Raw genomic sequence first — 27,000 nt, forward strand, 5'->3', positions numbered from 1 at the left:
GAGTTGGCATTAGTTGCTCAATGAGTTGACTTAAGACCATTACTTTAAATCAACTTACGGTGGGGATATATAAATAAATAAATAAAAATAACCTTAAATGTGCTTGTTATATCCATGTCCAGCCTAATTTCATGAGAAAATAGTTGGTGCATAACTCTGAAAGGTTTTGAATTGTCTAGATGCAAAGTCCCCGGTTCGATCCCAGTTCCCGGAGTGTGTCGAAGGGTCCTTGAGCAAGACACTGAACCCCAAAATCACTCATGTATGGCACGGTGGTATAGTACCTAATATTGTCACCTCACAGCAAGAAGGTCTCCGGGCCTTGGTCCTTGGGCACCACTGACGAGGCTGCCCACTGCTGCTGGCTGCCCCTGGAGGACGGCAGCTTGGATGGGTTAAATGCAAGGAACAATTTCCTCCGTCGACCGCTAAAAAGATGTGTCGTGTGCTACTGTGTTGCCGCTCACTCACGTGTCGTGTGTCCCACCATGTGGCTCAAATAAAGACCCCCCCATGGGTCCAGAATTATGAATTAGAATTAAATATTTATATAACTTTGACTGTAGGTATCATCATGTGATTTATCCAGCCTATATTACCACTGTGACTCATTTGAAGGTCCATAACGTTTATAATGTTTATGATGTTTGATAAATATTTTGATACATTTTGATCATGTTTGAAATAATGCTAGAAATGTTTGAAAATGTTTTTTCTAATGGCTTTTTACAAACAAATTTTTTTTCCACTTTTCTTTGTGACCGCCTTTATTGTAATTATATGATTGCCTGCACCTATTATTTGGAGGGCAATGTATCCTGCTTAAAGCCTGGATGCATAAGAAAATTACAAGTAGGCTACCCTAACGAAGGTTGAGGCCGAAACATTGGTCTATTAAATATACTTTTGCATCGGAGCTGAGTGTGGCTACTCCTTATTTCCCGTAAGAGGTGTACTTGTGTAACAGAGTTAAATTGGTTAAACTCACTCAGTATAAATACCGCCCACCCGCGCCATCGAATTGCTTGCTTTTCAATGGCATACTGTAGCTGGTTGCGGTGTTTATGAGTGGTGGTCACGTGTGTTCGTAAATCAGTTCGTAAGTCAAGTTCGAACCCAATGTGGGGTCAAAGTGAGGGTGGAAGCTATATTAAAGCGCAATGCAGTGACACCTGTTAGCCGTGGTCTGAAACAATCTTTAGGTAAGTGGTACAAGTAACATCTAGGCTACATGAATGCCAGAAGCCAAGGTTTCCCAGCAGAACATTTCCCAGAGCATCACACTATCAATGTTATTCACTTCATCTGTCAGTGTTTTTAATGTTGTGGCAGATTGGTGTACATCTTTACATTATTCTTTTTTTTTTAAACAAAGAACAATGCAACCCCTCGCACTGCAATGTTAGTCTGCTCTAAAATGTTACTCTGCTGCTCCATCCTCAGGCATTGGTTCATACTGTAGAATCTGAAAAACAAAATAAAAAACTCAGGGGCTTGCACCTAGAGGTGCTGAATGTACTGGGCACCATTTTGGACATAGCACAGTATGGAGATAAGAATTATTCCCTCACCCTATTCCTTAGTTCTTTGTTGTCCTCCATCAGCAGTTCACACTTCTGTTGTAGCTCTGTCAGTTCCAGGCGGAGTGTCTCTGCATCTGCTGTGTCTGGCCCAGGCACACCAAGGTGGTGCTTTATGAAGCTGTGGTTTGAGTGAAGGTTGAACAGCACTATAATGATACCCCAATTCATCACAGGCTGCTGTAAGGTAATCTAATTACCAGTGAATTCAAGTTGATGGCACCAAGCAAGAATTTGGCATGTATCTAGTGAATTGATCCATGAAACTATAGGCCTACATCCAAGTTCCCCTCTTAAGAATACTACACCAACAGCTGACCAATGCAATCACCAAGTCAAAAGGATACTCCAAAGCATTATCAGGTTTATCCGTCTCTTCGTAAAGTGGCACCAGTACTGGAAGAAGACATTTTTTAGTTATACAGGGCCAACAGTTAGTAACGTTAGTAAAACCATGCAACCAAATGAGTTACTTCCTGAAAAGAGACCTACCACTGGCGAGGCTGTCTAGAACACCAGCCTTTTCAAGGTATCTTCGAAATTCTTCTCGTTTGGATTCAGGACCCTTAAATAGGCGAGAAGTTCAGCTAACGTGACTGAACAGTTATAATTACTTCATTTTGTAATTTAGTGGAAGCTTCCTTAGTGTGAGCTGTGATGTGTCCAGTTCAGCTCGCTGGCTGATGTTAGCTAGCTAGCTGAGACACATTCGGCTTAAAAAGATGTAATTCTAGTACTTCACAGCACTGCTTCCGAGAATGACAGACGATGTTAGCTCCAAACAAAATGTAAAACGCAACAACAATAACAAAAACGTCAAAGACGAGCTGAGTGTCGACAAGCAGAACATCTTCTAACTTCGGTAATGGGTTGAGTAGCACTAGCTAATGTCAACGCCATGTATTCATAGAACGCATACTTACTTTGTAATGTGCCATTTTAGTGCGAGGAAATGCAAAATATGAATTTAGCCAACTAACAATCTGCAACTGCACCCTGTTCACTCACGTTTCGTAGACACTACAGTTGCCATAACAACGAACAACACACATTTTGATTGGGGGAGGAATGTAGGGAATTCTCGAGAAAAATGGTCCAGCCTTGCAAGTCCAGAAAGTCGCTGTAGTTTGTCAAGGGAAACGTATTAAAAGAGGAGAAATCACTATAAGTCTGGCCGTGTTGGGAGCTGCAGCAATGCCAAAGGCAGTTCTGTAGGGCTGTTAACAGAGACGAGTAAAACATGTTTTAAATTGACAAACGTCATATGTGTATAGTCATTCATTGCACATTTCAAACGGGACCCAAAAAGTCTCCCGCAGTTATAGTTGTCCCGATTTTGTTGTGGTAGTGGCCTACGTTAGTTCCCACGCAGAGACCGGCCAAACCATAACCCCAACCCTAAACTTAACCCAACCCTATACTTAAGCCTAACCTGAACCTAACCCTAACCAAAAGCCCAACTTTAATTTAGCCATAAGCTTAACCCCCTACGATCTCTCTGTTTATGGGAACTCTACCTTTAGAGTAGGTACGCTACCCTCTTCCGCTGATCCATGGCAAGCTGTTAAATAGCCTATCGAAGCAGCTGCTACCTTATTTACTTTCATTTTCAATTGGTTTACCATATAGCTTTTTTCGCCAGTGTATATGCTATACCAGCAACATAATCAATTATTTATTGTTTATATTATGGAGATTATTCTGCATCAAATCATAACATTTCTAACAGGTAATCCCATCTAGCAAAAAAGCCGTTCGTCAGAAATGTCCCTTGAGAGGGAGCTCAAGGTGTATGGTGAGGCTTGGTTTTGGATTATCCTTTAGTCTATGGAGCCTTCCATTTCCCAAACCTGTATTGGTGTCAAAGAACTGGACAGGCCATCAGGTGACCTATAGACCCCTTATCATAACATGGTATTCATATGGAGGAGAAAGTGAGAGTGAGTCATGGACGTAATGACATGTAAATGTAAATTCTATGGAAATGTTATGGCCTTTTTGAGAGATATTTCTACGCATGGCTCATGACTCTGGCAGTATTTGGTTATATGTCAACCTGGCCTCCATGGTCCTAATATCCAATGATCTCATACTAGTTATTGACTGAGATCATAATAATTGAGACCCTTCTTTTACTTGTCAGTGATCTTGTGGATGAGAAAATTAGGTCATCGGTGAGCAGCCTTATGGTAAGACCCCGTGAAGGTTCCAGTAATATTCATTCACTTAGTCATAAGGACAATCGTCAGTCTGATAAACCTTAACTCTTCTAGAGGGATTTTCTGTTGCATTTCTCTTAACAGTAGTTTACGGTTTGTATAAAACTATTTTGTTGCCATTTAAAGCACCACAAGAAGAGGGGCGGAGCACCAACTCAGTTGTCAGGTTACAGTCTTCGTTGACATGGGTGAGTGGTCATTTGACCTTAAACACACAGGATGGGTAGTCTACAGATGTTTTCACTGATCCTGTCACTGACACTCACCCCAGTTCTTTCCTTTTAAAATCAATGAAAGAAGGTGCACTTTAAGCATACTTAAAGCAGAATATAGAGACACAGAGCTACTATTAGAATTTTTAATCAAAAAGACACTACACCAAGTGCTACTGGCTTCTTTTATTTGGTCAAAGGCATAACACTCAAGATACAGTACCAACTCATTTGATTGAATCTCAGTACAAACAAATAATGTACAGTGAGTCAAGTCCTGTTTTACTAGTTTGCTTTTTGTCCAGAAAGAAGCAACACCACCACCCAAACCTGGCCTTAAGAGGACCCTGTGGGTGCTGGATGAATGGTAATACTGATGAACCCAAACCTGGCCTTAAGAGGACCCTGTGGGTGCTGGATGAATGGTAATACTGATGAACCCAAACCTGGCCTTAAGAGGACCCTGTGGGTGCTGGATGAATGGTAATACTGATGAACCCAAACCTGGCCTTAAGAGGACCCTGTGGGTGCTGGATGAATGGTAATACTGATGAGTCTAACCCATGAGTTCAGAGCAATGTGGTGGACATTGCATTATCTGGCTATAGTTACTGGGTACAAAACAAATTAAGCCTTGAATGAAGAAATGTTCTAAATTGTTCTTACATTGTGTATTATTTTAGTCATGAATTTGGCATAATTAAAGGCCAGGAAACCTTTTATAGAAAGGGACTCTGAGAACCAGGTTTGAACGAAAACAACTGGACAGTTTGTCTCAGGATCTTCAGATAATTAACACAATATAGTTAATCAAACGCACTTGAATTTAAGTAGTATGCAACCAATTCTGAAAAAACAACAACATAACACTGACTTTATATGAAGACTTCACATGTCTGGGTAGAAATACAAAACTATATTATATACCCAGGTTATTCTCACTTTCTGTACACAGCATGACAAATGGGGAAAAATAGCTTTTCGTGTTCATTTCTGGAGACTGTTGTCAAATAATTAAAAATCATGAGATATATTATAGCAGTTAAACCCTATTGATTCAAAATACTTGTATACCCTCCCAAACCAAGAAGTCTGTATCTACAAACACAGGACTCCTCACCTCAGATAAAACAGTGAATAACCTTTTTTACAAATGAAATACTGCATTCACATTGCATACAAAAGATAGAATGGTGGCTTACTATCAACAACAATCTGCCACTGAACAGTAGATGGCTCAACATGGGCTTTGTCCCATGATCAAAATGTAAAAAATAAAATACAAAATAATAATACAGTAATGTAGCCGACAAACACTGCCACTTATACTTCAGAAGAGAAAAGTACAGCAGTACAACAATCAATACTTTAAAGGTCAGGTGTTCATTCAGAGTGCCACATTATCACTGATGTTCATCCACAGATAGAGCACATTAATCCACAGATAGAGCACATTATCTCTTGATGAACACCTGTCCAATCAGATGCCAATGTGACAAAAAGTCCCTTTTGCTGAGTTTTAACAAGTAACAGGCGTGTTGAACCTGTGGTCTGAGGTCTACAGTTGAAACTAAAGTAGGTTCACTGCTTAAGTCTGAAAACCTCTGCAAAAACCCACTAAATAAAGACTAACTAATCTATATCAGCACATTCAAACCTCAAACACCTCCTCCCTACTGTGGGGCTGCTGTAGTTAACACTGCAGCTACTGCTTAAATACAGATAAACAGAGGAAAAACAGAATTTGGAAATCCATTGCCTTGCAGGTAGAACTGAAAATACTCAGATCAGGTCTGTGGGTGTGGAGGATTACCTCAGCTTTTGGCCAAACAGAGCGCCAAAACGCCCCAGCAGAATCCAGTGTCTCAAACAAACATTTAAAAAAAGAAATAGTCTTTAGTCACAGCAGCATTAGAATGACCTGTGGACCAGTTGGGTGGTTAGTCCCAGGCAGGCCTGGAGAAGCCCATGGGCTGGACGCTGAAGTGTGCCCATGGTAGAGGGCGCCCGGATGGTCAGGGGTGGGGTTAAAGTGGGGGTCTACGTACCCTACCTCTGGGTCAGGAAAGTAGGGCTGAGAGGGGGGCCTCACAAATCCCCCTGACATAACCTCTGGGTGGCGGCCGAGATCTGGCAGCGTCCTGAACACAGGCGGGCCAGGGAGGGCTCCGAACCCCTGGGTCTGTGCTCGGATGTATAGCTGGTGAGAAGGGTGCCCCCGGGGTTCAGGGTTCAGGTCAGGGCTGGTTCCAAACCCATCCGAAACAGCATAGTAGGGGTCAGAGGTCATCCTGTGGGCCTGAGGTTGGGGTGGGTAGGTATTGGGCGGCGCCTCGTACCCATGTGACCCGGAGCGGAAGTGGTCAGGGGAGGGCTGTGTGGGTTCCCACTGTGCCCTGTACCTCATCTCGTAGAACTGCAGCCGAGGCTCCGCAGCTACGCCACCCATATTAACGCTGGCATTGGCCCTGTAAACACCCATGTGGCCGTCGTAAAGGGCCGGGTCACCCGTATGAAAGTCCATGTCACGCCTCTGAAGGACCGCGGCATCCCCGTAGTCCCGGTGCCGTGTATGGTACTGCAACGGAGGCTGATTCGTGTAGTACTGTTGCTGTGGAGAGTAGGACTCCCTGTTGTTCTCCTCTACCTCCGCCTTCATCACCTCAACCCTCAACCCAACACCCCTCTGGATCTCTGATCTGTACAGCTCTTCTTCCTCAGTGTACCTACGGGCAGTTGTGCTTTCGTCTGCATGGTACAGATGGTCAGTTTGTCCTTCTCCTGAGTGATATTGACGATCGCCTGCCTTTTCTTCCTCACGGTGGAAGCCGTCGGTAATCCTTTCTCCTGAACGGCACTCACTGTCAATCGGCCATTCTCTTGAAGGGTAGCGGTTGTCAGTTAGCCATTCTCTTGAAGGGTAGCGGTTGTCAGTTAGCCATTCTCTTGAAGGGTACCGATTACTGGCTAGCCTTTCTCCGGAATGGTACGGATGTTCAGTTGGCCCCTCTCTTGTAGCCAGCGGTGGATTGGTGGGCCCCTCGTCCTCACCGGCAGAGTAGCTGTCAGGGAAAAGCTGCGGCCTGTCAATGTTCAAGGTCACACTGACATTGGCTAGTCCGCCGCTGCTAGTGGTGCTTTCACCGTTGCCGAAATAACGACCGTCAGTGGCGCCGTCCTGCTCTCCCGGCTGCCGGTGGTCAGTGAGCGTGTCCTGGTCTGCAGTTTGAAGGAATGGGAGTCCGCCACTAGGGGGTGGCGTTGGACCACAATCCACCTCTGAGCTGATGGACTGGGGTTGGCCGGAGGGGCTCGGCGGGAAGTCAGGCGTGGGAGGGTGCTCAAGGGAGGGGTCCTGGCTGAAGGATGTCCTCTCCAGCAGAAGGGGGCCGTCCGTTAGAGACAGGCTTACCTTGAACACCGGCTCACAGCATTGCACCTCCACTGGCCTTTTCTTCTTTCTCCTGACCTCAGTAGCTGGCCTGGAGCTGGCGGGGTCATGCTGCTGTGGCATCGACGCATGCCGCTTTAGTGACACTCCTTGATCTTTGACCTTTGTTGCATCATGGCCCGTTTCTGAGACTGAGAAAGGGGTGAAAGAGAGAGAAGGAGAGAGGGATGTCAAGAGCGAGTTAGAGGGATGGAGAGAGAGAAGGAGGGAGGGGTGTAGAGAGAAGAGAATTAGAGGGTTGGAGAGAAGGAAGGGGATGTACAGAGTTAGGGGGATGAGAGAGAGAAGAGAACAGAGAGATAGAAGAGAGAGAGAGAGAGAGATAAAAAGAAGGTACATCGGGAGGTCTGTAAATGTACTGCATGTCTTGCCCTTCACGTGTTAAACCCAACACAACCACAAGGAGGATTTGGAGGGGTCACTTACTGCTGGAGGGGTCACGTTACTGCTGATTTTGGGTTACTATAAGGTCCACTTACCTGGTATATCTTCCCTATTCTGTTTCACTGTTCCTGATCTTGCCACCTCACTGAAACCAAACTTCAACATGTCCACACCTGAGAGAGAGAGGGAGAGAAAGACATACACACACACAACAACGGAGTGACAAGGAAGGGAGAGAACAAGAAATATAGAACGACAGTACATAAAAAAGGCGATGGAACCAGGTTCAGGAGAGAGGAGTTAAAGACAATCCTCCAGTAGATGAAGGAGTTGGGGGAGAGAGAGAGAGAGGTACACCATTTAAAGAGAGAAAAGCGGGTTACAGATGCAGTATTTTAATATCCAGCCATTGTTGATACTTTACATACAGTCACACACAGGTTCAAACTTCCAGCACAGGCAATGAGAGAGAAAAGCACACAGCCATACCAGAATATCTGCAGGTTTCAGCAAGGTCAATTTAAGACTTTTTAAGACCTTTTTAATGCCACAATGCAATTTAAGGCCATATTTACAAAAAATATATGGACGGTGAGACCCAATGCCCAAGAACATATTTTTAATAAGTAAAATCGGCAGATTATGACACTTGGATCAGATTTATATTTGAAACTGATTTAATCATTATATATTTTGGGGAACAAAACGACTGTTATCAGTGCTTTGATCCATCAATTCCTGTGATGGATTTTTCCATTAAATGTGTAAAACCATTCTCTTTATTGTGTAATCATGATTGTATTATGATATATGCTGTTAAAGAGTTAACATGTACTTCCTGGGTCAGTATGAAATACCGACTGTGCAATGAGGGAGCTTGTTTGAGCTCTGTTTGAGCTTGCTAAACTTTGAGCAGACAATCCATCTGTGTGGTCAGACCATTCTAACCAGGTTGTGATATGAACTCTAGTATCACCCTAGGCTGAGCATTCACCCGATACGGCTACAGAGTCCTGGGGGGAGTTGTCAACCATGGTGTTTAAAAAAGGAGAACTTTGTGACCCTGTATTGAGCTGGTCTCCTCATTTGCAAAAATCATATAAAAGCAATTCTGTTTGTGCTCGTTGATTAATCTCAGTCTGCAGACGTGACTGATAACGCGTGGTGGGTGTCCATAGATCTCCCATGACATTCCTCATTCTAATAAGATTCATGGCCCCTCTAGCAGGTCATATACTGTACTGTAGAGGGCAGAGAAAACGTTTTTTTTTCCAGATATGAAAGGTAATAGTTCTACAGTATGCATTATAATACGATTGATAAAGATAGTGTTGTGGTTTCCAGTTGGACCAGTGGAATAAAGATTTATTGGTGGTTGACATCTAGTGAAGTACTCGCTGTTTAGGCCAGAATAATGTCCTTGGTGTACAGACAGTCTCTGGTTTCTGGCAAAACACCCTGTTTGGTGAACTCTGAGCTCCCTGTCTGACTTCCTATTAAAAGTATTAAAGCTACATCAATAGCACTAGAGCAGATGTAAGTCAAATATTAATAAGTCAAGTGTGATGGCAAATATAGGCCTTAGAGCCCATCATCAGTAAGACTCCTCTGTGTCATAGTTGATCAATACAAAATGTGCACCGTCTGTGTCATCTCAACTGAATGGAAAGTCACTGTGCATAGACAAAGATGATTGTTTTGGGTTAACCATTTGATTTGACTACTGTAGAGGCCTTGTATCCAAGGCCTTCATCCTGCTACGAGCTTAGTTATGAATAACAAAGTCTTTATTATGACGATATACATTCTGAAACTGATGATGCGTGTGTGCTATTTTGCTGCCGGAAGTCTGTGTGTAGAGTAAGAACCGTACTGCTATGAGCTACTGGCGAGGCCAGCTGTAAAGAGGAATAAATAACAAAGTCTTTATCTGTGTGTTGATGGTTGTTCTGACCTGGCTTACTAAGGTCACTATACAATGCCACCTGTATAAGAATTAGGGCTGGGTATCGATTCGAATTTCAAGAATCGATTCGATTCCGATTCACAAGGTTCAGAATCGATTATCACGATTCAATTCGGTTAGTTACTAAAACCTGTTTTTTATAGCTGTAACCTTAATTACATGACTGCCAAGTTATGCAACACATCAACACTAGGGCTGGGTATCGATAGTGATTTCCAAAAATGAATGAGTGAATGAATTAAACTATTCATTCCTTCATTTATTCATTCATTCATTCAATAAAAGATCGATTTTGGGATTCATTAATCGATTCTGAATCATTTGATTCAGAATCGATTAATCTTTCTTTTTTTTTTTTACCCAGCCCTAATAAGAATGCCTGGATGCTCTGAGTGACCAGGACTCCCTGCTGTCCCTCGCACTGTGTGCATTGAGTGTCGCTGTTAAAAACACTTTGTGACCTTTAGCTAGGTAGTCTACAGCGCCAGTGGCTATTGGTGGATTACAGTAGATGGTGAGAGCTACAGTGCACTGACTATTGAAACTGTGATTCTCTTACATTAGGCTGTGCGAGCCTTATATAAAAGAAAAATGACTGATGATTATCATTGTGTCCTGTTCTGTAAATCTGGATGTTTTCATCACTCTCTCACCTCACCTACCAGCAATCTCTTATGCTATCTCATTGTCGGATTATCATGAAAAAATGTCAATATCTTTACCTTTCTTTTGCTTGTAATGTTGTTATTGCACATTGCAAATGAAACATTCAACAATTTGACAAATGCATGGAAGAACGAGTTTAGCCGGTAATAATGATGTCATGTGTGATACTGCAGCTCTGAGGCGTGTTGAGCATGAAGGCCTGGTTTTCTGTAGAACCAGATCGGTTTGTTTTGAGAACGCGAAACACCCCTTCACATCAAGAACATCACAAATCTACATCCATTCACCAATTCTTTAACAGCCCCTCTATACAACACAGAGTAGTGCTCTGTAATTAATTTATTAAGACTAAGACAATTTAAGACTTAAGGCCTTTTATTTAGTTAAATTCATTTGACTTAAGACTTTTTAAGGACCTGCAGATACCATAAAAACTCAAATCATACATACCATTTACATCAGAGAGAGGAGAGAGAGAGAGATGGAGAGAGCGATGGAGAGAGCAGGTGATGTACTTACACCACTGGTGTGAGAGAGAGGAGAGAGATGGAGAGAGAGATGGAGAGAGAGACTGAGAGAGATGGTGAGAGCAGGTGATGTTGTACTTACACCACTGGTGTGAAAGAGAGGCAAGAGATGGAGAGAGAGAGAGAGAGGAGAGAGAGATGGAGAGAGCAGGTGATGTACTTACACCACTGGTGTGAGAGAGAGATGGAGAGAGCAGGTGATGTACTTACACCACTGGTAACTGTTCACAACCATTTGGCTGCACAGGGAGGATGATAATCTCATCACCTACAGTAGGAAACGTAACATGATCTGAACATGACATGAGCAGATGACAGCGGGAGGGTGGGGTGGAGAATGGGAGGAGCTGAGCCTCTGACTGTCCCCGTCTCCACACGAGAACTTACAGGAGTGTGTGTGTGTTACCTGTACTTGTCCCCTCCCTTCCTCTCTCTCCAGTTCCCTGGCAGCTGATTGCAGATGTTGACTGATATCTGGCCCTGCCTTCATTCCCTCCAAACACTCAGCGTGATATTTCATCTACAGGCGCCCGCAACACACAGACACACAACGCGTGAAACAACACATGCACTTCTCCCAGCATCTACGGCACAGTGGTACTGGGTAATGTTTACTGGTAGTGGCGAGTAACAAGGAAGAAGTAGACTGAACCGACCATGTAGTTGAAGCGGTGGTAGGGGTTAGTCAGGTGATCTAGGATGTCATCATTGGTGGCCTTCGTATCACAGCACCGACACAGGAAACAGTAAGGAGGGCCTTCCATCTCGCTTCTGCACTCCACCACACATGTCAGACCTGATACCGAGCATGAGCATGCACACGCGCACATACACACGCACGCACGCACGCACACACACACACACACACACACACATTTTCCATTGTGCTCGGCTGTTAGGACACCATTCTGTACAATTCAACACTCACCAATCAATGGCTCGTCCCCTGTGTAACCATGGAGATCCTCTTCACTGATCTCTGATTGTACAATGGCGTTCGGTGAGTCCATCTCTGATTGGGCAGAGACCCTCTGAAAGGAATCCTGCCTTACGTTGGAATGACTGTCGAAGGGGACGGCAGTCGTCTGTGATTGGACCACGATCTCAGGTTTGACGGATCGCTTCTGTGGCGGAAGTACAATTCTCTGAGATTGGGTGGCGTGACGCTCGGACGGAGCAGTGGGATTGTCTGATTGGTTCTTGAGCTTCTGTCCAGTTCTGATGGCATGCAGTAGAGTCAGGGCTGGGGGAAGAGAACCATGCAGTGAAATGTGTAAAAACCTTAATATCCTGTGTGTTATAGAAGAATTCTTCTCATATTACTGTAGGAGTGCCACAATCAAAGATATTTGTATGCAAGCAGACTTGTGCAATCTCTGTAAATGTCAGCTTGACATTCTGGCTCTAGGCCGACTGCTAACCCTATCCTCCCATCCTGTTTTCCACGAGAAGGACCTTGAATTTGAGTTGTTTCTTATCCCTCCTGATGTTCTGTGCAAGTCTGGATGTTTGTTTGCACGTCCTACCATTGTGTGTGGATACTTAGAATGATCTTATTGTGTTACAGCCCGGGTGGATCCCACCTATACCAAGTGAGGAAATGTATAAATGCTTTGTTGAACTATTCTTTGTCAGAGAATACCACTCTGGCCTGTACAGTGTTTCCCTGTTTGCAAACCTTATAAAAATACTGTTTTTCAAATCAATTCAGTTTCACAAATTCTGTTTGTGTCTCATGTCTCATTGATGAATCTGGCTGTGTGCAGAGGTAGACTGGTAGCGTGTGCAGAGGTAGACTGGTAGCGTGTGCAGAGGTAGACTGGTAGCGTGTGCAGGTGGGTGTTATCCTGGGTAAGAGGAGGATGGAGAGAGAAGGACAGGGTGAGGAGAGGCAACGCGACTGACCATGACTCTCGCTGTTGGTTGTCATCTCTGCATATGTAGCACTGTCCAGCTGTAGCACCTAACGGGATGACAGGCAGGTCACACACACACACAACAGTCCCTTTTCAAATACAACACAATTTACAAATTGAAACAGATTCCACACAGACTAACCCTCCCAAACACAAATACTCTCTCACACACACACACACACACACACACACACACACACACACACACACACACACACACACACACACACACACACACACACACACACACACACACACACACACACACACACACACACACGTACATTTCCGGTGCCCTCTCTCCTCTCCAGTATCTGAGCCATCTCCATGAGAGGTCTGGCCATCTTGGACAGGTCAGTATTAGTCTTCCACTCAGACACAAAGTGCGGGTACCTGACTCTCTGCTCCAACACAAAGCAACAAAGACAGGAAACAGAGACACCGCTGACAGATCAGGACAAATGTATATATCTAACACAGAGAGGTTTGCTCATTTGTGCATCTCAGTGCGTTTCCATTTTCCTCGGACACCGTCGGCCTGACAGCGTTCATATTTAGCACAGGTACCGGCAGAGGTCCCAAGCACACGGCGACAGATTTCTTAACGACTAATGGTAATGGTAACACACACGATTCACGACTCTGTTTAGGGCTGACTAAATGGCCAATTAGTGATTGTGTGCTATAAATATATAACATTTATATTAAATCAATGTATTGTGGGTAATGTTGAGTAATGTTGCTACAAAGAGTGTGCATGTTTGTGTATTAAAGAGAGCGTGTCTACTGTATTCAAAAAAAGCGGTATTTTAAATGGTTGCAAAAAAGAAAAGCATAATTTTAAGAGTGCACACAGTGTGTTTAGAAACATGATTGTCTCACAGACACACACTTACGATGTAGTTGAATCTGTGGAGACTGCCCATGATGTGGTTCTTGGCACCATTTTTACTGAGCCGACACTTACACACCTCACACAGGTACACCACCTCCCTGGCACCTGCTTTCACACATTCAATCACACAGCTCAAACCTGCAAGCACATTGCACATCGCAGTCACACAAACACACACACACACACACACACACACACACGTAAATAACCATGTTCACCAAATTACCACAACATATCCTATTACTATAACATATTACTAAAGCATAACAGATTGGAAACATTCTCGCTCCATCAATCTTACACACGCACACGCGCGTATTCAGTTGTTACTGACCGATAATGGGCTTCAGATACACCTTCAGAGAGTGGAAGAGTAGGCTCTGATCACACACACCTACAGCCAGAGAACACGGTAGTCATACACACACAATGACACACATGGGCACTAAAGCTAAACATTACATACCATGAGGGAATTCATGTAAATGGTAAATTTACCATTTCAGAGCTACAAGACAGGCAGCCTACCTGATATTGACATACTGTACCTTTCGGGGTTCTTTCTGGCGGCATGCTCAACATCATAAGTCACTAAGAACCTACAAGGAAATGGTGATATGACTTGACCTGACACAGCTTGATTTGATTAAGTGGACATAAGAATGAATTGAACTGACTACAACTGAGACTTCAGACTCTGCTTTTATTGTTTTTACTATAGAGGCTGTTGTGGCTCGGTGCTAGGTTGATCTGGGATGTTTGGGCTCAAAACAGACTCTCGTCACACATCAAGATTGAATTCACCGATAGCCTACCACAGGGTTCTCAACGTAGGAGCCAGCACAACCACACAACCTTGTTAAAATGAGGACGAGTGATACAACAGAATAGAATAAAAGAACTTACATTTATTTCAATCGCAGCGAAAGGACAGTTACACAGAGACACAAGGGGTATCTGAATAAGCGCACTCCCCTTTGTCGGGAGAGACTATTTATACTGGCTAAACATGCTAGGCTTGTTCCACACCTCGTGACTACATATCTGAATACCTGATTGGTTGAAACTACTGTCTATCATGTTGGTCATATGTGCTCATTCCTGTCTAGCCGGGATAGATAAGGATGTTCGGTTAATAACATTTTTGCTGCAACTTGGACAGGCGTTTCTTTGTTAGTTGGCCTTGGCCGTCAACATTATCTGCTACGAACAGAGATAATAACACTTTTCCTGCATACTGCATTCTGGAAAACTACAGAAGTGCACAGCAGTATGAAGCTTAACTTTAGGCCTACATACAGACAGGCCTGGCATTTCAACAACCATAATAACACTTTATCAAGAATAGCTTTCACATTCCCCCCTTTGATCCATACAATGGATCATTCTACTGTTAACATTACTGGTGAATGATGCTAAGCTAAGCTATCAGAATGGGGAACAACAGAGTACTTAAAAACATCTGAATAGCCCAGTGACTTTAAAACAGAGTATAGAACATAATAGAACCTAGTTACTGTACTGTAACTAGTACAATCATAAAACAGTTCAAAATGTCAGTTATGGCATGAGCCTTTAATAGTGAAATTTACAACAGTATTATTGCTTTTTAGGTTGACCCTGTTGGTCAGTTTTACTCAGCTTCTTGGTGATTTGGTCTTCAGGACTTCAAAAGTCCTCTCCGGTGCTCAACCTTTAAGTGACTGCCAGCTGGTCTGTCACGGTAGGGAGGTGGTTGTAGCTCTACTAAGCAAGGGCCACGGCTCTCGTGTCTACCCGAGTTAGGAGGTTCCCGTGTGGGGTGTGTTTGTTATCAGTGCCATACTGCATTGAAATTTAGAATTTGAAATTTGGAATTGAAATTTGAAATTGAAATTTGAAATTTGAAATTTGAAATTTGAAATTTGAAATTTGAAATTTCGAATTGGAATTTGAAATTTAAAATTGAAATTTGGAATTTGGAAATTTTGAAGGAGGGGGTCTGAGAATGTGTGTAGGTGCTCTGTAGCTCGACTTTAGCTCGGGCCACGGCTCTCGTGTCTACCCGAGCTAGGAGGTTCCTGGGTATGTTGGTTATCAGTGTCTGAGAATGTGTGTAGTATGCTCAGATCTTGCCTGTTTGCTGGTGAATCACTCTGGGGTTAGCCTCATGATATCTCTGGATGTCCCACGCATTCTGCTGTGCTGGAGACAGCGAGGCTTCTTCGTCCTGCAGCAGTACCATTTCGGTGGCGTCTCCTCCCAGGGTGGCTCTGGTTGCTTTGGTGATGAAACACTTGCAGATAGGAATGCCACAGAACACTAGTATTCCAATTAGAAGCAGGAAACTCACGATCATGTAGACTGCTTTCCCCGCCCAGCCAGAGAAGAACTCGGTCAGCCAATGCAGATCTCCTCCGGTGGGGGCAACCTGGCTCAAAACTTGTTCAATCATGGTGGCACTGTGTTTGAGGTAGTTAGTGACATTGTCTTTGGCGTCTGGGATAAAGAAGCAACAACTTATGCCTAACATTTTGCATACTCCACCTTCCTTGGCGGTGATTAGATCGAGGGCTTCACGGTTCTCCAGGAGAGCTTCCCTCATGGCGGATACTTCAGCTGTCAGTTGGGACATGGCTGTATTGATATCTCGGGTGGCATTGGCTAGACACTCGTCATTCCAGGCGAGGCGGTTGATTTTCTCGAGGCTCCAAACGGCCGGGATGGCTGCAGTGAAACCAAATGACGCAGCGACCCCTAGACCCGCCTCTTCGGCTTGAGAGGTCCAGGGATTGCGAAAATTAAGATTGGGGTGTTGAGATTGTGGGCCTACCTCACGTTTGTCTCGGTGTCCGACGGCAGTGGTGGAGAGTTCTGGGCCAGTTGGATTGGCTGGATGGATATTACTTTCGGGCGTCAGGAGTCCTGGGTAGCAGCATCCCCTCCAGGTTCCTGCTGTTCCTAGGGTGTATCTGTGTCTTTCTCCACAAACCCACCCATACGCCAGCATGCTTTTAGGAGTGGATATAAGTCCCCAAGGACAGGTTACATTGTGTGTGACATTTCGATAGGTTACCGTGCAGTTGGGATTGTGGGCGTCCACATGGACGTTTGTGACGCACTGAGACCATCCCAACAGTGGTGCTTTGGGGTCATGTTGGCAGAGACATACTGGTGCGTTTTTCCGGATCACTCGGCGGCGTCTCCGGACGTCGGATGTTGGCTCGTTCTGGTGCTGACAGGTTACTGGAGGCGGGCTGGTTGCGTTGTTCCTGATCATTTGGTCAATTGAGAGAAAGCTTAGAATGTCAAATGGTGTAGTGCAATTACCAGTGTTATTGAAGTTCACATCTTTGCTGCTGATGCCCTCGAAGGAGTCCGTTCTGACTCCCTCGTGGCACACCCAGCAGGGTCCGTTGTGGACTTGACTGATGAGGACAGCTCGGGCGCAGGCCATGTTTCCTCCGCAGCGGCGAAGGGCGCTCCGGGCCTCTTGTGTGGGTCCGTGATGATCTGTACCTACTAGGGGGTCATGATTACTGGAGAGAAATTCGGCCTCCTCCTCTCCGTTTGTCACCTGTATGTTTACACTGTTTAACCCTGCTTGTGCGGCCTGATTGATTTTACCGATGGCAGTGGTGGGTCGAGGTTTTACTATGAGTTGGAATGGCTCCAAGGGATCTTCTCCCCATACATCTACCCCCGCCTGATAAGCCCCTCCATCGCCCAGTCTTGGGGTCAGGGTCCAGGTAACGCAATTATCCGTCTGGCTGATCTTTCCTCTCGTAGACCCGCCTCGGAATTTTATCTGCGGAGCATTTGCATAATGCATGCCTCTCCGGTAGGATTGGCTACATTGTCGGGTCCCTAATCCGTCGATCGTCCCTGTTGACCGGAACACATCACACTTAAAGTTGCATGGTTCCATACAGAGGTACACGGGGTACGCCCTCCCATAGTACGAGTACCAGTATCCGCAAATGTTCATTTCACACTCCCTCCCCTCCTCACAATGGAATGTTTGTCCGGCCTTAGCACCGGTGTTGCGGAATGACAGAGCGGTAAATAGTATGGCAGTGGCACTGGCCTTAGCACTGGTGTCGATGAATGACAGAGCAGTAAATAGTATGGTGGTGGCAACGATAAGCTTACTTTCGTTCATATTGGGCTAGGTGAGCGGGTGGCTTTCGCGCTCTCTGGGGTCTCCTAGGTGCTGGGGTCGGCTCCTCCTCCTCTTCTGGGATCTCCTGAGGGTCCGCGGGCTTTGCGACTGGTTGTTTTTCCTTGACAGGGGAAAGACTGGGAACAGAAGGAATGTCAGTTTGTGGGGTGTCGGGTCCCCCCTTTGTGGGTGACTCTGGCTCACACGATGGGAAGTCTCTGGTGGTTTCCTCTGGGATGTCGTCCCCTCTCCAACGCTTCACATGTGCTGTGTGTACCCAGGTTGGTCTCTCCTTCACTCGGACGGCTGTTGGGGTGGCGAGGATGACCTCGTACGGACCTTTCCACCGTGGGTCGGTCCACTTAGTGCGGCCGAACGCTCGGATGAGCACAAAGGATCCTGGGCTGATGGGGTTGTTTGGTTCTGGTGCTGGGTCGTATGCCTGGGCTGTGAGAGTGGATCTGATGACAGAAAATTGTTTAGACAGACATACAGCGAATTCACATGCATTGGGTGGTGGTACCAGGTCTGCTGGTGGGTCCGCCCCTGTGTATGGGGGACGGCCAAACATGCATTCAAAAGGTGTCAGAGGTGTCCCTGACCTTGGCGTGGTTCTCATGGACAGCAGAGCGAGGGGCAGGCACTTGACCCAATTCTGACCGGTTTCAGACATGAGTTTGGCGAGTCTGCTCTTGAGGGTCCCATTGGATCTTTCTACCTGTCCTGCCGACTGTGGGTGATAGCTACAGTGTGTTTTGAGCTCTATTCCCAACAGTTCTGTGGCGTGTGCCAGTATCTCACTGACGAACGGGCTGCCGTTGTCTGAGGAGATTTTCTTGGGTAAGCCAAATGTGGGGAACCAACCTCTGCACAGTGCCTCAGCCACTCCTCGTGCTGTCTCCCGTTTCATTGGGTAAGCCTCCACCCACTTACTGTACATATCCACGACCACCAACGCCACGTTCTTGCCGGCTGCAGGAGTAAGGTGCACAAAATCAAGCATTAGATGAGCTCCTACACCCTGGGCTAAACCCCCATGGTGTCCTGGTGTGTTTTTGAGGCCCCTGGATACATTGTATCGGGCACATGTGATGCAACATTGACAAATTTTCTCTGCTGTTTGTGTGATGCTTGGGCAGTACCATGATCGGGTAAGGATCTGACTAATCCCCCCTTTGCTCACGTGACCGCGTCCGTGAGCAACGTGACAGTAATATGTGTAATGTTTTCTCGGCATGCATGGTCTACCGTCTGCTGCCCTCCAGATACCGTCTGTTTTGGTGCAGCCCTCCTCCTCCCATAGGGAGGCTTCCACAGGGCCCAGATCAGTCCTATACATTCTCCTAAGCACACTTGATCCTGCAGCCCCCAAACAGTCCTGTCCCTCAACTGGATCCTCCTCCGTCAGCTCCTCTGGTTCCTGTGAGAGAAAGCAAGTGTCACAATTGGAGAGAGAGTTAGGATTAGCTGTCAGGTGGTAACCAGCCGCTCGCTTGGCCTCCTCATCGGCCCGCTGGTTGCCTTTTGATGCTGTGTCTGTTGCATTGGTGTGTGCTATGACCTTGACTACTGCCAGCTGTGAGGGTAGCAGCATAGCTGCGAGTAGGCCGTCAATCAGTTCCCTATTCTTGATGTTGGTGCCCGCTGATGTTTTGTAACCCCTTCTGGCCCATAGGGCGCCGAAACTGTGACCCACGCCCCACGCATACTTGCTATCAGTAAAAATGGTGACCTTGTTACCACGTGATGCCTCACACGCCTGGGTGAGGGCCCACAACTCTGCCTGTTGTGCCGACCACGTGTCCTGTAGCCTGCCACTGGTCACTACCTCTGTGTCGGAAACAACTGCAAAACCCACATGTTTGTGACCTGTATTGGGATCAATGGAAGCAGAACCATCACAGTAAAGTGCACGTGCGCCCTCCAGGGGCACGTCCTTCAAATCTGCCCTTGGTTTGCACTCCTCGTCGACTCGTCCCACGCAGTCGTGCTCCACCTCCGCCAAGTCGACATCTGGGAGAAGGGTTGCAGGGTTAAGTGTGGTACAGCGGACAACTGACACGTTGGACTGACTCAAGAGAGAACTTTCGTACCGCTGAACACGGGCAGTACTAAGACAGCCTTGCTCTGAAGAGTTAAGGATCGCCGCCACCGCGTGTGAGGCCTGAATGACAACTTTACAGTATCCTACAATCGGAGCACACTTTACCAGAGCGATGTCACACGCCACGACGGCCCGCGTACACCCAGGGAGCCCCAGCTCGACAGCAGAGAACGCCTGTGAGAAGTAAGCGATTGGTCTGTGTCTTCCCCCATACCTCTGGGTCAGCACACACCTCACATACTTACCGCTCCCATCGACGAACAGGTCGTACTGTTTGGTGGGGTCCTGGTACCCAAGACACGGTGCGGTGGTGAGCGCGGACCTTAGCTCCTCCCACGCCGACTCCATCTCCGGGCTCCAAATCACCTTTTCTCCTGGTTTAAGGGAGAGAAACGGGGTGCGCAGTGTTTTGTCTAACCTGCTGCATTCAGGAATGAAGGTACGACAATAACCAACCATTCCAAGAAAAGAGAGAATTTCCTTCTTGGTCCCTGGTCTTTTCATGGCCAGGATTGCTGTGACCCGGCTTGGTGTGATGCGTTTACCTTCTGCCGTGAGTGTGTGGCCTAAGAACGTGACCTGTTGTGTCACAAGCTGGGCTTTCTTCCTGGATGCCTTGTGGCCTCCTGCCGCCAGCAGGCGTAGGAGCCTCTCGGTCCCTTCCAGACAGCCTTCTCTGGTGGGACAAGCAAGAAGTATGTCATCAACATACTGAATGAGCACCCCACCAGCCGGTGGGACATACTCACGAAGGTCGTTGGATAGAGCAGCGTTGTAGATTGTAGGCGAATTCGTCCATCCCTGGGGACAGCGTGTCCAGGTGTAGCATCGACCGTCGAAAGTGAATGCGAACCAGTGCTGTGATTTGGGGTCGACGGGTACAGAAAAGAAAGCATTTGCCAGATCAATGACAGTGTACCACGTGCAGTCAGGTGTCAAAGGCTCAAATATTGTGTTAGGGTCTGGTACCAAAGGAGCGAGCTTCAAACATACCTCATTCACGGCCCTGAGATCCTGCACAAACCTCCACTCTGGTGGCTGACCTGCTTCCTGGTGCTTTTTTACTGGGAAGATGGGTGTGTTAACAGGGCTTCCTTGTGGTAGATCTCTAATCACCCCCGCTTTTAACAACTCTTCCAGCACCGGCCTTACCCCCTTTTCTGCCTCCTTTGAGATGGGGTATTGCTTTACCCGCACGTTGGGCGCCTGGGCCCCTCCGTCTCTGTTGGATACCACCACTGGGGTGGCTGACCTGACTTTCCCTACATCATATTTCCCTGATGCCCAGATACAGTGGGGTAACTTAGCTAACATGTCCCCTACATCGGCTGATTCTTCTTCGGTCTTCAGGTACTGTGGATCAAAAATTGCCATTACATCTCTGCTCATTATCAACATCATGGGGTCAAACAGTTTCAATCTATATACAAGTTCACCATACATCAAGAGGGAGGTTACCTCACCGAACTGAGTATAACCCTCCTTCTTGTGTTTACCCGTTCTCCACAGCCATTCACAGGCCCCAGTGAAACCTCCGAGGCTAACCCATGCATCCGTCCGCCCTTTGGTGAGAGAAACATGGGGCACCCCCTCCTGGACGGCGGCCACAAAGTCGTGTGCCTCGGCGTCTCCTAGGGTGACTCCTGCTGTGGTGATAGAGTCGCTGAAATAGATGCTGTTAACCCTGCCTGTGCCTAGCTTAGGACCTGCTCCATCTACATCCCTTACCCATTCTTCAACTTCCTCCTTGCTTGCTATAACCTGCATAGTGACATGTGGTGTTTGCACTGTGCAAATAGGTGTGTCTGCGGTCATGTCCTCCCTAAAATTATTAACCATAAGTGCCAGTAGGTCCCCATCCTCCTCTGCTAACTCCAGGACAAGGGCAAACCGGTCCTGTTCATCTCGCATTAGCCTGAACTCGGTGTCTGTGTCTGGGTGTGGTATGTGTGCTTTGACTCCGGCATCTGTAACTACTAAATTTAGGTTGAGTTTACACATGATGTCCCTGGCCAGCAAATTCATGGGACACCCTTTGCTAAAGATAAATGAATGCTCAAAATCAATTGATGCTGGATCAGTGTGAAACGTGCATTTTATTGGCAGAGTGAGTGGTTCAGTCATGGAGGCCCCAGACGCGTTTCTAGTGGTTCTGGTCTCTCCCGACAGTGTAGGTCTGAAATTACAGTGGTTAGCACATAACACAGACGTGGTAGCACCGGAGTCAACAAGAAACATTATGTCCTGATCTTCGATTGTCAAAAGAACAGTGGGCAATCGTCTGTGTGCTCCCTCAATCATAGTGTATACTCCCTCGGTGTGCGTATCAGTGCTAAGTGTACCTTCAGCCTTGTCGGAAAAGGGAGGGACGGTCGAGTCGTGCCAATCATCAAAGACTCCCTCCCTGGCCTCCTCGCCCCATCATGCGACGTCATTGTGGTTGGCTGGTTTCCAGGTGCCTCCGGATCCTCCGGTTCCTTGGTTCTGCCTTGGACGGTCCTGTTTGTATTGTGAAACATCGTTATGAACCTGGAAGGGCCCTCTCCCTGCTCTACCTGCGTCTCCTTCGCGGTTCTGGTGCCTCCTCCTCCACTCTCTCTGCTGCTCCGTCTCTGGATTTGGACAGTCCCGAATCATGTGGCCCTCCTCCTTACAGTTGAAGCACCTCATTGGTCCGTACGGGCCTCTCGGTGGCCCGCTCCTGGTCCGCTCCTTCCCCTGCACCGTTGGCTGCTGGCGTGGCCCCCTGGGCGGGTCGTGGAGCCTGGCGTGAGCATCAGACATAACCATAGTTAGTGCAGTGTTCAGACTTGCCTTGCTTTTGGCCTCCTTCTTTTTCTCCTGCTCGACAGCCTCGGCATCCTTCACGTTCTGCTGCTTCTCGGCGTGTCTGGCGTGGATGATGAGGTCGTGTGCCGTGGGATTGTCATCATAGCCAATCCAGGTCTGGGTCACCCGCTGTGAGAGGGCGGGCTTCATCCCCTTTAGGGCCATGCCCACGAGCGTGGATCCATACCCCTCCATTTGGTCGTTCATACGGAAGTGATCAGCGATACTTTTCTTCAGCCGGTCTATGTAGGTCGTCACCGGCTCCTCTGCTCCCTGTACGCAGTTGGTTACTTTTGTGGGGTCTCGGCTGACGGGCCAGATGAGAACCAGGTTCCGGCGGAGGTCTCTCAGGAACTGCTGCATCTGGTGGTTTGCCAGACTGCCTCCTGGTGCTTCGACCCAATTCGTGCCTGGCTGTACGACCCGGAACACCCGGAGGTTCAGCCGGTCCCACAGCGCCCCTGGTCCAGCGGTTTTGTAGATGATACGCACGAGGTCCTGGACAGTGAGGAGGCAATCACTAGAAAGTTTGGTTAATTGTCTAGCATACCCTTCAGAATCTGTCTTTAGTGGGGGTAGTTGCAGTATCATTTCATGAATGTCAGTGGGAGACATAGCCCGATGGACTAAACTCATTGTTCCGTTTGCATTAGGGAGCTCAATCATCGGGTACTGCCCCTCCTCTGCCTCCTCCTCCTCCTCAGCTGACACGGATGCTCCGAACCCGGTGTCGGAGTCTTCAGGGCCGCCGCAGGCACCCCCTGAGTGGGGTGTGGACGCGGCCTGTGGAGTCCTTTGGGCGGGTGTCTGTGGTGCTGGAGAGAAGTTATGAGATGTCATTAATTTGTTAAAATTGTCCTCAGATAGTTTACTTTTTTTTATGTAGTTGGTGATGAGTTTTATGGCCGCCTCATCGATGGACATTGAGGGTGGCCCTGATTGTAGCGGTTCCCTGGCCTGGTACGACCCCTGCTGGTAGGCGGGTGGAGATGACTGTTGCTGAGCTGCTGGCTGCAGCGGGCCTTGTGCCTGGACAGAGAGAGAGAGATTGGGATAGAGAGAGGGCACTGGTGCCGGTTGGGCGCTCGCTGGTGGAGGTGGAGGTCGAGCTGCTGGCTGCAGCGGGGCTGGGGTGGCGAACGGACTATATTCATCATCTCTGCGAGCCTGATCAGCTTGAAACGATCCAACCGTGTCTCCCCCCTGACTGGAAAACAATGTAATCTCACATCCCTCCTGACGGTTCTTAGCCTCTTTTTCCCAGAGACCGAGAACCGTACAAACATCACTCTCTAACTTAAACCTTCTCCTTTCCTTCTCTGTCATCTCTTCCACTTTCTCCTTCACGCTTTGTATCACACGTATTGCAAACGTACCGTTAGCGGGCCAGCCTATTTTATCGAGGTTGCGGAGGCCGACCACGCTACGGACGCCTTGCGTCTCTTTCATATAATCGTAACATTTACTCTGAGAGCAGAGGTCAGCGAGTGTCTTGCCTGCTTGTGCACCCATATTTCAAGCACCTCCGGTCTCTAATGCACACAACACAACAATCACTTCAATCACACGTTTTTAACAAGTGCTAAGTAATAGTAGTCTAACAGTAGTAGTACAATAGTAAAAGAATGGTACCTTAGTCAGAACAGAAACGTACTCTATGTGGAACAAGCAACACTGTTTAATATCAGAGTCGTAATGGTTCTATTTCACACCGCTCCGATATTAAACCTTCACACAGTCAATGAAATCGAAAACCCAACCAAAAGAATAATTCTTCAACAACTAAGATGTTAAACACAGGCGCAGCACTTCTCTGTGAGCATATAACCGGTGTTTTGGGTGCGGGAATTCTTGGTCTATGGACGGACAGCACTTCTCTGTGAGCTATATGGTTATAATGTACCGAGCATTATAACTTCACCGTTGCAACCAATGTCATGTGTGGACCTCTTTAATCTCTCTATATTCTATGCTTACGTCATTAAGCGCAGCCCTAGACATATACTCTCATTAAAAAGGAATTTTTAACTCTGTGGACAATAGATGTACGTTTCGGAACTTACTTGAATGACAGAAAAGCAAAAGTCCTCCAGCTGTGTTAGTTGGCTCTCCTATCGATGGTTTCCGGGCGTCACTGCCCGGTCTGAGCGACCTGCGTTCGCCGTCAACCTCGTCCGACGACGGCTTGGCTATTAGAGTTGATGCGTGAAGGGTGATCAATCCAACGGAGGTGCACTCAGACGGGCAGATCAGCTGGAATCCACACTTCTGACACCAGTAATGTTGTGGCTCGGTGCTAGGTTGATCTGGGATGTTTGGGCTCAAAACAGACTCTCGTCACACAAGATTTAATTCACCGATAGCCTACCACAGGGTTCTCAACGTAGGAGCCAGCACAACCACACAACCTTGTTAAAATGAGGACGAGTGATACAACAGAATAGAATAAAAGAACTTACATTTATTTCAATCGCAGCGAAAGGACAGTTACACAGAGACACAAGGGGTATCTGAATAAGCGCACTCCCCTTTGTCGGGAGAGACTATTTATACTGGCTAAACATGCTAGGCTTGTTCCACACCTCGTGACTACATATCTGAATACCTGATTGGTTGAAACTACTGTCTATCATGTTGGTCATATGTGCTCATTCCTGTCTAGCCGGGATAGATAAGGATGTTCGGTTAATAACATTTTTGCTGCAACTTGGACAGGCGTTTCTTTGTTAGTTGGCCTTGGCCGTCAACATTATCTGCTACGAACAGAGATAATAACACTTTTCCTGCATACTGCATTCTGGAAAACTACAGAAGTGCACAGCAGTATGAAGCTTAACTTTAGGCCTACATACAGACAGGCCTGGCATTTCAACAACCATAATAACACTTTATCAAGAATAGCTTTCACAAGGCCTACTACTGTAAAAAGTAATGATGGTCATGTCTTTTTAATGCCCTTGTTGTGCCTTACATTTTTGCCGTGCCTGTGTGTGTTTTATGTATTTAATGTACAGATACAATTAATGAATTTCCACTCAGGATCCATCTATCTAACATAAGAGTCTACTGATTGGCAAGCACTCATCAAAGCCTAGAGCCAAGTCAAGCTAGAAGCCTTCAGTAGAGCCAAGGGATAGCAGTCTGGAATGCCAAAGTGGGACACGGACCGAGGATGTTAAAGGAACACGCCGCCAGGTGGAGCAACTAGCCTAATGTGGAAGAAAAGAATCCAATCTTCTCTAATAATCAATAAAGAGAACTTGCGATGACCACCATGGTTTCTCACGGAGACAGAGTGATGGCAACGTCTCTGTCTGAGACAGTCCCAATCAGAGATTTGCATACAATATTACAAGCAATACCAAGAAACACCTGGCTATGATGCATGCAAATGGAGTTGTTTTTAACGGAGAAGAGTTGTCCTGTTTTGAACAGAAGACAAAACAGAACAGGGAGTAACTTCGGTCACAGCTGCCCTAGGAGAGACGGTACTGGGAGGTACAGACACGAGCAAGCAAACAGCATTATTTCAACTTCCTCACGACCACATACCAAACATGCGCGCTCGTAGCAAACTTTTGAAGGAGAATGCTAGGCTAATGGCTAGCTAACAAGGAAATAAGACGCACAAATACATTAGCCACGGATCTAGCTGGCTAGAACAACACTGGATTCTAAGCAAAATGAAAGCCACACTCACTTGTTTGCTCGTAAGTCCTATGCCAGGTGACATTCATTTGACATCATGCCGATCTTGGGGTTAACTGAAGACTGAGCCTCGTCTAACGTTTTGTAATCTGTATTGACAGACAACCACCACCTACCTGGTGTGAACTTTGATTAAAGTGGCTGGCAGATCTGATCAGAACTCAACAGGGCACATAGCAGATAACACCCACCCAGACAGAAGGGAATCCACGCGCGGCGTCAGAGGGTCTGAATCGGAGGTCGTGTGAAACCGAGGACCTCGTGTGAAAATGTAGCAACAAAACAATCCAACAACTAGTGCTGCGAGCAGCAGTGAGCGGGCCCTCGCACCCCACGCGTGTTGGGGTGCTGCGCCGTTAAAGGCTGTGCTATTTCGGTGTGCAGTACTGAGTGAAACTTCCT

The 27,000-nt window shown here is 46.8% G+C and overlaps 2 protein-coding genes across 2 annotated transcripts; both read right to left on the bottom strand.

The window, feature by feature from the left end:
* Window positions 1-1,420: 1,420 nt before the first annotated feature.
* LOC311328273 (c-Myc-binding protein-like) lies at window positions 1,421-2,573 on the bottom strand (the record flags this gene model as incomplete). The annotated part of the gene is made up of 5 exons (XM_084462265.1): window positions 2,504-2,573; window positions 2,073-2,145; window positions 1,928-1,976; window positions 1,572-1,701; window positions 1,421-1,465 (listed from the first exon to the last, which is right to left on the bottom strand). The coding sequence occupies exons 1-5, from the start codon at window positions 2,516-2,518 to the stop codon at window positions 1,421-1,423; spliced, it is 312 nt and encodes a 103-aa protein (XP_084318391.1). The 5' UTR covers window positions 2,519-2,573.
* Window positions 2,574-5,911: 3,338 nt separating this feature from the next.
* LOC311328289 (uncharacterized protein) lies at window positions 5,912-12,935 on the bottom strand (the record flags this gene model as incomplete). The annotated part of the gene is made up of 7 exons (XM_084462277.1): window positions 5,912-7,593; window positions 7,942-8,019; window positions 11,216-11,273; window positions 11,412-11,525; window positions 11,662-11,801; window positions 11,934-12,248; window positions 12,911-12,935. 7 exons carry the CDS (start codon window positions 12,933-12,935, stop codon window positions 5,912-5,914), a joined length of 2,412 nt encoding a protein of 803 aa, XP_084318403.1.
* Between the last annotated feature and the right edge of the window lie 14,065 nt (window positions 12,936-27,000).

This window comes from Borostomias antarcticus (assembly GCF_949987555.1).
Source record: "Borostomias antarcticus genome assembly, contig: scaffold_65, whole genome shotgun sequence".
Classification (NCBI taxonomy): domain Eukaryota; kingdom Metazoa; phylum Chordata; class Actinopteri; order Stomiiformes; family Stomiidae; genus Borostomias; species Borostomias antarcticus.